This window comes from Aulonocara sp. 'chitande type north' Nkhata Bay, linkage group LG1 (assembly GCF_057382095.1).
Source record: "Aulonocara sp. 'chitande type north' Nkhata Bay isolate Kocher_YH1m ecotype deep benthic linkage group LG1, A_spYH_male_GT1.1, whole genome shotgun sequence".
Classification (NCBI taxonomy): Eukaryota; Metazoa; Chordata; class Actinopteri; order Cichliformes; family Cichlidae; genus Aulonocara; species Aulonocara sp. 'chitande type north' Nkhata Bay.
The window spans coordinates 38,173,604-38,184,992 of record NC_141344.1 but is presented as its reverse complement, the minus strand read 5'-3'; the positions used below and the strand labels follow the sequence as shown (position 1 = coordinate 38,184,992).

General features: G+C 45.4%; 1 protein-coding gene across 1 annotated transcript; it reads left to right on the top strand.

The window, feature by feature from the left end:
- The first annotated feature begins 9,469 nt into the window (after positions 1–9,469).
- On the top strand, positions 9,470–10,505 carry LOC147339516 (uncharacterized). The gene is made up of 3 exons (XM_086299802.1): positions 9,470–9,934; positions 10,055–10,306; positions 10,410–10,505. The coding sequence occupies exons 1-3, from the start codon at positions 9,470–9,472 to the stop codon at positions 10,503–10,505; spliced, it is 813 nt and encodes a 270-aa protein (XP_086155928.1).
- The last annotated feature ends 884 nt before the right edge of the window (positions 10,506–11,389 follow it).

Here is an 11,389-nt window from a genome sequence, read left to right as displayed (position 1 = left end):
AGTAATCAGGGGATGGGAAACAGGAGGGAAACACACCTGGGAGACATCACAGCTGACGAGGCAGGGGAAACGTAAACAAAACGCACTTACATCAGACAGAGACCTGCAAAGTAAAACAGGAAAAATAAACACGTAATGACACAGACTCAGAGACGCGGACTAAACACAGAGACCTTACTACACTAAAGGGGATACACAAGCAGGGATGACACCAAACAGAGGGAACACAACTAAACCCTGGGGAACCCAAAACAACAGTCATAGTACAAAAAACTAAAAGTACACAACCGAAAACACTTGTGGTGGGCGGATCGATCCAAATACCGATAGTATCGATCCCAAGTCGGCATCGGTATTGGATCAATACTAGCCTGGTGAGATCGATTCTTTACTTTGAGTTCTGCTTGTTTGCTATGCTGTGCTTTCGGCAAAAACGAAACAACCAGATCACTGGACTCGCTGCTCCTGTGTCAGCGGAGAGCACGCACACTTTGCTCCCCCTCCCCCATTCTTATGTTTCGGTGTTGCGCTGACACCTCACGTGACTTAGACACTTTGGGGGTTGTTAAGTTGTTTACATATTAATTATATATATATATTTTTTGTTGTTGAGAATTTTAATTGTAATTTTTGTATTATAGTTTATCAACAGTATTTGTTTTAATTTGTTTACTGGTTTGCGTGATCGCCACCGCGGCAGACTCGACTGCATTTTCATGCTTCGCAGCATCATTTATTCTTACAATAATCACACGGTTGCTGTAACAGTACATTCAACGGCTGCAGCTCTCCCGCTGGCAGCCATACACATCACCACCACCAAACCTGCAGCGGCATCGCAGAACACACCCTGCCACATACCCCCATCGCCCGCTTCACCCCACCCCGCGAGCAGGCGAGGGAATCGGCCCAGACCATTGGCGCCCCATGCCAGCGACGGGCAAGGTCCACTCTGGCGGTTGCCCGCGCCTCCAGCGGAAGCCCTGGAACTGGCCTGATGGCCACCCATATGACAAGCAGCGGCGGCGCAGCTGGCATGGAAGTGAGCTGGGGCTCACAGGCAGCTGGGCAGATGGCCTGCGTGCCGAAGCGGACAGCATGCCGCCCTCAGGCGTGGCAGGACCCCTGCGCACCTCGACCGCCGTCTCCAGCTTGGCAGGTCCCGCTGGCGCGCCAGCCTCCGGCTCACCCCGAGCCGCGCGCTGTCCACCCTTACAGTGATCACACGGTTGCTGTAACAGTAGCCTACATTCAACAGCTGCAGCCCTCCTGCTGCCAGCTGTACACATCAACATCAAAAACAACAACAGCACAAGCAGCGCACAGGTTTTAAGCCGGCGAGGCATCATTGTAGATGCAATGAAAGTGAGTCCATCTCACCTGCAGCGGCATCGCAGACCTCGACCTGCCACAATAATACATTTTTTTTTAAATTTAATTATAAATAAATTATTTCTCCTAATTATGTCCTGGGTTTTAACTAATTAATAATACCAAAGGAAACATCACAAAAAACACTTAAGGTCATGAAAATTAATTGCGATTTAGCAATTCAATGAGGCATCCACCTTATTTATTGAAAAGTATCGTATCGGTATTGGTATCGGCGATGCTGGCCCGTATTTATGGGTATCGAATTGATACCAAAATATGCAGTATCGCACACCACTAGAAAACACTTGGTCAGAGACCCAGGACCATGACAATATTACACTCATCCCAACATGCATCCCTCTCGATCATAAAGCCCTCAATGCAACACGGAGTTAGAGGTCATATTCCTAAAACATGATTTAGGACCATGAAATGCAAGGGAAAGTCCCGTATATATCCCGTAGATGGATGGGCAGGCAGGTAGTCATGTGATATGGTAAGAAATGCTCCATAGTTGATGACTTTGGTCATGAAGTACCTGCATGATGCTGTAAACATTTCAGCTCTGAAGGAGTGACTGAAGAAGTCACTTGGATGAGTGACAAAACGTTTCTCCCACAAAACGCTACGTCCAGATGAACAGAATCAACTTTTGGAGATTTCAGCTCTTCCTTTTACACAAATACATTAAGAATGTGAAAAGTTAAGTAAAAATATAAAAGTCACCCTGGAATTAGAGATGGCTCATGCCTTCTGATCCTCAGGCCCAGTATATTGTTTTGCCATGATGTTTCTTTAAATAGCCACAACAGATTAGCAGTTAAGCTTTTCAAACGACAGCTAATGGCTCTATTTCTCATATGACCAACGTCTTTCTGTTCAATACAAGTTTCAGCTGCACTTGGATTTTTTTTTCCTTGAACTTAGCCGCTAATTAACATGCACACTATGATTTTACTGTTCCAGTTAACAATTTGCAATTTATTTCATCTACTTAATAATATTGTACTATGCTAAACTAAAGCCGATGACATTCTTAAGCAGAACAGCTAAAAATTCTGTCCTTGCATAATAATCGGGATCATCTTCATATAAAGTTAGTGAATTGTAGGAGTACGTTAATGTTGAAGTGATATGTGATCATTGTGTACTTTGTGAGAAAGAACAATTTTTTATTCACACGATGTCAGGGACCTTGTGATTTTTTTCCCCTCAGTGTCTCATCATCCTTTCGTCATCGCAGCACTTTTACCACCACTGGTTTTGTCCATGGTGCAAGAGCAGAAAGGTCATGGCCGCGATATCCCACTGAAACTCTGTATGTGGGAGCTGTGCTCGGCCATATTTTCACTCTGTTGGCCTCTTTTCACACAATAGCAACGCAGTGCTACCCTCACCGCTATAAAAATGTCAGAGCACCTTCTCCACATGTGTGGGTGAACTGAGGAAGAGTATGTATGAAAAGATGTGTGAACAAGAGACGCTGAGAGATGGAGTGTTCACTTCCAAACAAGACAGCAGCAAAGAGGAGGATGAAAAGTGTGAGACAAACTGGTACCAGGCAGTTAATGTTATTTCTCCAACTTTATACGGTATTTAAACTCCTTAATTACTTAGTCAATGAACTCCCCTGAGGACTTTGTACTTTAAAATGTAAAAATGCAGCCTTTTGGTGAACCTGCACTTTCTCTCATGTTGCATCATTATTTCCATCCTTGGACAACACAATGTAGCTCTATGTTTGTGAAGGTTCTCAGTCATCCAGGTCATCGTAGTCAAAGGAGCTTGCAAAGAAAAGCGTCTGGACTTCTTTAAGTCAGGCGATTAGAGGATCATCAGGGGGTCCTTTTGTCCCTCTGTGGGGGGATACTCCCACTAGGCTTAAATCTGGGACTCCCCACCATTTGACCTTAGAACTGAAGAAGCTTCTCGGATGAGAGGTGAAACGTCTTCAAGCAACTTAAAGAAGTCCAGATGCTTTTCTTTGCAAGCTCCTTTGACTACAATGTAGCTCTGTTTCTCCAGGACTCACTTAAGTGTATACCGTAATGTTTGTGAATCTAAACTTATTAAATCGAGGAGAATAACGAACTGTTTCAATACTGCTCTCAGTGCGTTTCTTAACCATTTCAAATGAGTTTTTGATCTTTCAGAATATGTTTCTAGTGAAAACTTTCATATAATTTGTCTTTCCCAGTGTATATGCTGTTCCCAGTGTGTAACAGCATATACCTGTACTGATTAATTATCAGAGCAATGGGAAAGTCCAAGCAACTCAGTGAAGATCTAAGTAGAACTCCAAGTTTACCTTACAAGTTTGTAAGGTTTCTTAGAGCTTTAACTTCAGATTCCAAGATCATACAAGTTCTTCATATGTGTCCCCACTGTGCTGAGATCGGGAAGCAGACCCAAACTGGGTAAGCATATTCAGGAACAAACCAAGAACCACCGACGCTAAAGGCACGTTTTGTAATTGAATAAGTGTAATAATTGTGACGGATTGGGCACTGCTGACACAGCAGCACCACTGTACACAAAGAAGCAAGTATTAAGCAAGCATTGGACAAGAGACTGAGATCAGAGCAGGCAGGATTTAGACAAGACAGATCATGTACAGACCACATCACCACTCTGCGCATTATCATCGAGCAGTCTATCGAATGGCAGTCTCCCTTGTACACAACCTTCGTCGACTTTGAAAACAGCGTCGACAGGGATACCATGTGGAAACTGATGCAGCACTACGGAATCCCGCAGAAGCTCATCAACATCATCCAACAGCTTTATGAATCCTCGTCCTGCCAGATCATCCACAATGGAAAACTGACCAACCCCTTTGCATTGAAAACCGGAGTGAGGCAAGGCTGCATGATGTCAGCGACAATCTTCCTGATTGTCATGGACTGGATCATGAGAAGAACCACAGAGGGCAGCAACACCGGTATCCAGTGGACCCTCACCAAACAGCTGGAGGACCTGGATTTTGCAGACGACATCAGCCTTCTGTCTCATAAGCAGCAACATGCACAGTCCAAGCTTACCCGGCTCGCTGAGGAGGCAGAAAAGATCGGCCTGAAGATCAATGTCAGAAAAACGAAGGTGATACGGTTGAACAACCGACAAGAACATCCACTGCAGCTACAGGGAGAAGACTTGGTGGAAACCAACCGCTTCGTCTACCTAGGAAGCATAGTCAACAGCGACGGCAGTGCAGATGAAGACGTTAGGAGCCGGATCAACAAAGCAAGGCTTGCGTTCAACACCCTGCGACCCATCTGGAACTCCAAAGCCTTATCTCAGCACAGCAAGATCTGCATCTTCAACAGCAATGTGAAAGCAGTCCTTCTGTATGGGTCCGAGACGTGGCGGGTGACCAAGACCACTACCAGCAAGATACAGATTTTCATCAACAAATGCTTGAGACACATCCTCAACATCAGATGGCCTGAGAAGATCTCAAACACAGACCTGTGGAAGAGAACCAGTCAGAACCCGGTCGGTCAAGACATCAAGAAGAGAAAATGGGGCTGGATAGGCCAAACACTTCGAAAACCACTCGACAACGTCGCAAGGCAAGCACTGGACTGGAACCCACAAGGGAAAAGGAAAGTGGGGAGACCCAAACAGACGTGGAGAAGATCTGTCGAGAGTGAAGTGAAAGCCGTGGGAATGACGTGGACCCAACTAAAGAGAGCAGCCCAGAACAGAGTACGTTGGCGTGGTGTTGTTGCGGACCTATGCTCCCCCAGGAGTCAACAGGAAAATTGATTGAAAATGAAAAAATAACTCAAATTTCAGATATTTGAGGTTGTGCTGAAAATAATGATACCAAATAAGGCAAGAAAAACATATTTTAAAGGTGAAATATAGAGGTAAAATCAAAAGTAGTCAAAAACGGCCAATTATAGCCTGGACCCCAGAGTTAATTACTGGAAGGTCTTCTATAAGCAGTCTTATAAGAATGGGGTCTAATACACATGTTTATGATTTAAAGTAGATTATTGATGTTAACTCAGAAATATTAAATAATAATAATGGATTGCATGTATATTATATTAATCACAGAGAGAGAGAGCCTAAATAATAATCAGTAGTTGTAATGAAAGTAGTTGTATGCAATGATTTTTCTCTGATGATTAAAATTTTAAAAAGTGGTTGTTTAATGGATATAGCAGAACAAGAAGCTTCTGGAGCTTTGGCCTCCCCAAAGCCAGTACTGAAAATCCATGCTTAAAGCCTGGCTCTATCTGAGGAAGCCAACTGGTTTAAATGAACTTTACCAATTCTACCAAGTAGTCAAATATCCAGACAGAATTATGCAGAATTAAGTTTAATGACGGCTGTATGTCTGTGAAGGTTCTCAGTCGTCCAGGTCATCGTAGTCTAAGGAGCTTGGAAAGAAAAGCAACTGGACTTCTGTAAGTTTCCTTAGCATCAAGAAGTCCAAACTTCCAAGCTCCTTAGACCTTACTGATAGCTACTAAAAACATCAGATCGAGGTCCCACTTCAATGTTTTAGTCCAATATTTAACCAAATATTATTAAGGTTTACTGTATGTATATATTTGAGTCTATATATATATACTTTTTGACCCTGTGTGGTTTACAGACAATCCAAAATAACTTGTGAATCCAGTGATTTTCTGAAGTTCGATACGTGCTGTAGAACCATTCCAACGTGAAAAAAGAACAATTCAAAAAATTTATTAAAATCACAAAAGACCATCACATTCATGCCCATGATGAGTGAACAACAAGAAGCAATCACTCCTCCAACAGTCTGTAAGTGGATAACTGGTTGCTCGCAGGTATTCTAGGCCCTGGTTGCATACTTCATACTTGTTATTCTGTTATTCTGCAACCTTAACCCAAGTATTTCTGGCTTCATTTAATCAACTGATTCGCAGGGCGATCGTGGCTCAAAGAGTTGGCAGTTCTTCTGGTAACTGGAAGGTTGCCGGTTCAAGCCCCGGCTCGGTCAGTCTCGGCTGTTGTGTCCTTGGGCAAGACACTTCACCTGCTGGCTACTGGTGATGTCCAGAGGGACCGATGGCACGATATGTCAGCCTCGCTTCTGTCAGTCTGCCCCAGGGCAGCTGTGGCTACAACTGTAGCTGCCCCCACCAGTGTGTGAATGTGAGAATTGTAAAATGCTTTGAGGGCCCCCGAAAAGCGCTATATAAATCCAATCCATTATTATTATTATTATTATTATTATTATTATTATTATTATTATTATATCTTCAAATATCTCAAAAAATATTTTTTTGAATAAACCTGGAACTGATTTATGTACTGTGGTCCTTGAATGTGGCAGGGCTCTAGACTAACTTTTTGCCATGGGCTTACCGGTACGCCTAACTTTAAAAAGTTAGGCATACCGGCACAAAAGTTAGGCGCACACAAATTTTATAATAATTTATATAATATAATGTGTTTTTCTGGATACACTGTGCTTTTTCAGCATTCAAAGATTGATGACACCGTGTCAGAGCACTGGCTATGAATTTCAGAAGGATCAGGCCTTAACTTAACAGAAAAGTTAGCAATAGTTCTTTTCCTATTACAGCTACATCCACTTCTGTCGTGCCTAGGCTGCTCACTAGGGCTGGGTATCATCACTGATTTCTATAATCCATTCGATTCCGGTTTTCAAAGTCCCGATTCGATTCAACTTAGCCTCAGACAGTCAGAAATATTATAATTCTGATCATTTATCAGTACTGACTTCATCAGAATTGTGAACATCACAGCAGATGCCTTTGTGTGAAAGTAACTGAGAATAAAACACAGAAAACATGAAGGAGATTTTCCTGGTCTGGCTTTTTATAGCAGATAATCTTAAAAATATTCTACAATGTTCTGCACATAAAGTTTAAATTTCTTCAGTATTGAACAACAGAAAAAATAGGCTTTCTTGTCTGAGGTCATTTAAGTGAAAAAAAGAAAAGAAAAAGACAGCAGCCACAGCGTTGTAAACAACGGTAGACTGGTGGGTAATAAGCGAATGAATAATACAGAAAACAGAGATTGGAGACAGGAAACTGTTCTTGAAGTACAGAGAGAGATAGAGAGAGAGCTAGCTGTGCACGAAGTGTGATTTTAATAGTCGTGGAAGCAAAACAGCAAAATTCATGACGACATTGATCAAATGCGCGTTTGCTGCTTCTTTTGCTGCTGGCTCGGTGAATTTTGATTGGAGAGACAAAACCTGCAGCTCAGAATCAGCGCAAAAAGACGTAATCACAGCGCGGACCGGACGCATCAGGATCGCTAAGCTCCGACAGCGTGTCCGTCTACGGGCCGTCGGGTGAGAAAGCCGAGAAAGACAAAGTTGATTCTGATGCGTCGGGTCTGTGTTTACGTCTTTGTGTGGAATCCGTGTACCTGCTCTCATTTGCTGTTTGGTTGTTGTTGAAATGGTTTTGTGAGCTTTAATCTGAGAATCTGGCGTTTCTGGCAAAACACAGTTATGTTTAAAAGTCGATTCAAGATTTAATGAATTGATATCGCTTTATTCAAGCTACTCACCTCCCTCTCTCCACCTGCACTTTCAACTGGACCACGGCCAATCAGAGCGGTCCCGCCCCTTACTATCTCTGACTGGTTTAGTCCACGATAGGGGCAAAATGTGTGTCTGTTGTTGACCACAAGGAAGGTTGCAGTTTTTTTTTTTTTTTTTTGTTGGTCGCACAGGTGCAACCAAATATTTTTTTTTCGTCGCACCACTGAAAAATTTGGTCGCATTTGCACCATGGCCTTGTGTTACACCAACAGACACACTGAATATAGGTAGTGGTTTAGAGATAAAACGATTATTGCTGCTTAAGGATCATTCTTCAAGTATTGCATATGGCAGTATTATATATTATTCTTATTTTTGTTATTGTTATTACTAATGCTGGAACTGTTTGCACCCCCCAAGGAACTAAAGTTTAACATGTTATCACTTTTAAAATTCCTGACAAATGATAAATGCAACACAACAATGCTGAAGCACACTCGGAAAATACTGATTTCACTCACCTCAGAAGACATTATGAAGATATAGTAAAAAACAAGAGGCATCAATCTGTTTTGTGCCGAATGAGTGTGAAACACATCAGTCAGTCTTAATGCAAGTAAATAATACAAATCTTTCTGTCTTTATGTTTGTACGGGGAACATAGCAACAAAAGAAAGAGACATTTCTGTTCATATAAACACGTTTCACCCCATCTGTGTCTTTTCAGGCACACAGCTCAGCAAACACACAGTAACTGAACTATGAGTGCAGCAGCAGTGCGCATTTCTCCTATTATTTGCTGACCTTTATGAGAGTTGCCACCAATGAACTCTGAAGTTGTTTCAGAGTGAAAACAGGTTTATATAGTAAAAGAAAAAGTGACATTCTTCTTTCAGCTTAAACTTTAGAAAATGGACAAAAGAATTAGACAGATCATAGTATTGTTAGGGTTCCTGGGTCGGTGACCCAGTGTTTTGTGTTTTTGGTTATTTGATTTTGTTATTTCTTTATATTCTAGCTTTGCTTTACGGGTTTTTCTTAAGTTAAGGTCCTCTGGGTGGGGTTTGGTTAGAGTTTTAGTGTTTTGGTTTTCTGTCTGTGTTCCTTTGTTGCTGTCTTCCCTGTCTGCTGTATTTCCACGTCCAGTCAGTGTCTGTGTCTGCCCTGGTCCCACGTCTCTGTTCCCTTTGTTTTAGTGCTTGCCTGTGAGTCTGTGTTATGTTTCCTGTTTTACTTTGGAAGTCTATGTCTGATGTTAATGTGTCTGGTTTTGCTTCCCCTGGTCTCGTTAGGCCTGATTTGCCCCAGCTGTTTTTCCCTCCTGTTACTCATTCCCTGATTGCTCCCTCTGTGTATTTAAGCCCTGTGTTTCTCTGTGTCCATATCGCGATCTACCGTTTATTTTGCTGTGTGTTTTGCCAGTCCACCGGTGTTAGTTTATTTTGAGTTTTTTCCAGTTATGTTATGTTATGTTATGTTTGCGTTCAACATTAAAGCTGTTTTGGTTTAAATTTGTCTCTGGAGTCTGCATCTTGGGTCCTATCCCTGTCCGCACACAGCCGTCATCTAACAGAAGATCGCGACCAGAACATGGACCCTGCAGACTCCTCTTCCTCGGAGTTCAACAGCGAGATGAGGCGGATGGTGAGTCTGCTCGACCGCATTGCCCAGTCACGGGATCTACGGACTATGGCAGTTGGGCTGAATGCAGTGGATGCCATCATTCGCCATAACCCTCAGCTGTTTCAGTTTGCTAAGGACACTAAGTTGGACGACACCATTACTGCCTGGAGAGAGCAAGTCAAGGCTGGTGAGCTTGCTCTCTCACTCTCTACATCTTCCCCACCGTTACCCCAGGACAACACACACTCTCCTTCTGTCTCAACATTGCCACGGACTTCCTCTCCCTCCCCACACCAGCTGGGTTCTCGTTCACCTGCCTTTTTTCTGGCAGCTATGTGGTCAGATGATGAGGAGGAGGTCTCTTTTTCTCCACCGGTTCCTGTTTCCTCATCCCGAAGGAAACGGCGTTCTGGCCGCCGCCACAACAGAACTGTTGAGCATTCTGACTCTGGACATTCTGACATCACACCCACTTCATCTGTTCTGCGAACTGGTTCTGCTGGAGGGTCCAAGGGGCCCGTTCAGCCTCCTGTCTCCGCTGGAGGGTCCGAGGGGCCCGTTCAGCCACCTGTCTCCGCTGGAGGGTCCGAGGAACCGCTTCAGCCGTCTCTTCCTGCTGGAGGATCCGAGGGGCCGCTTCAGCCGTCTCTTCCTGCTGGAGGATCCGAGGGGCCGCTTCAGCCGTCTCTTCCTGCTGGAGGATCCGAGGGGCCAGTTCAGCCACTTGCCTCGTCAGCTGGGGGTCCGGGAGGACCCAGCCAGCACGTCCCAGTGTCTGCTGATGGTTCTGGCGAGGCCGTTCAGGCACCACGGGCCTCCGAGTCTGCAGCTCCGCCCGGTCCGGCCTCTGCAGCTCCGCCCGGTCCGGCCTCTGCAGCTCCGCCCGGTCCGGCCTCCGAGTGTTCAGCTTCGTCTGCGCCTGGGGTCCCCATGCCGTCTGGTCCTGCACGTCCTGTCCGGCCTGCACGTCCTGCACGTCCTGCTCGTCCTGTCCGGCCGATGACTGAATGTCGTTGCCGTCATGGCCGGCTCCTTGACCTACGCCGCCGTCATGGACGGCCCCCTGAACTACGCCGCCGTCATGGACGGCCCCCTGAACTACGTCGCCGCCAGTGCCTCCCGCCCGGCCGGCCTCCGGATCTGCTCGGTCGCCGTCGGTGCCTCCCACCCTCCTGATCTGCTCGGTCGCCGTCGGTGCCTCCCACCCTCCTGATCTGCTCGGTCGCCGTCGGTGCCTCCCGCCCGGCCGGCCTCCTGATCTGCTCGGTCGCTGTCGGTGCCTCCCGCCCGGCCGGCCTCCTGATCTGCTCGGTCGCTGTCGGTGCCTCCCGCCCGGCCGGCCTCCTGATCTGTTTTCTGGGCTCTTGGGCCATCAGCTTCCGGGCCGCCCCCCTGACCTGCCCGGGTTTGGACTGTTGTTCCGTCAGCCTCCGGGCCGGCCCCCTGAACTTTTTCGAGACTGTTGCCTGGGCCTCTGTGCCTTTCATGGGCTCTTTTGTTTGTTTGTTTTTGGACTATTCCTGGGCCTTTGTGCTGTTGTTTTGGACTTTGTTTCCTGTGTTTTGGTTTCTGGTTCGATGTGTTTCATTTGTTTCGTGCCCTCCGTCCTGTTTCCCCCACCGCCCGCCCTGGTTGGGTTGTTTTTTGTTTTTTGGTGTTCTGGTTTGGGCTGTCTGGAAGCCAGCCCTTGAGGGGGGGGGGGTACTGTTAGGGTTCCTGGGTCGGTGACCCAGTGTTTTGTGTTTTTGGTTATTTGATTTTGTTATTTCTTTATATTCTAGCTTTGCTTTACGGGTTTTTCTTAAGTTAAGGTCCTCTGGGTGGGGTTTGGTTAGAGTTTTAGTGTTTTGGTTTTCTGTCTGTGTTCCTTTGTTGCTGTCTTCCCTG

Coding starts and splice junctions, on each gene's coding strand:
- LOC147339516 (XM_086299802.1), top strand. CDS start 9,470: ATGGACCCTGCAGACTCCTCTTCCTCGGAGTTCAACAGCGAGATGAGG. Junction 9,935..10,054: donor GCCGCCGCCACAACAGAACT/GTTGAGCATTCT, acceptor GGAGGGTCCGAG/GGGCCCGTTCAGCCACCTGT. Junction 10,307..10,409: donor GTTCTGGCGAGGCCGTTCAG/GCACCACGGGCC, acceptor CCGAGTGTTCAG/CTTCGTCTGCGCCTGGGGTC.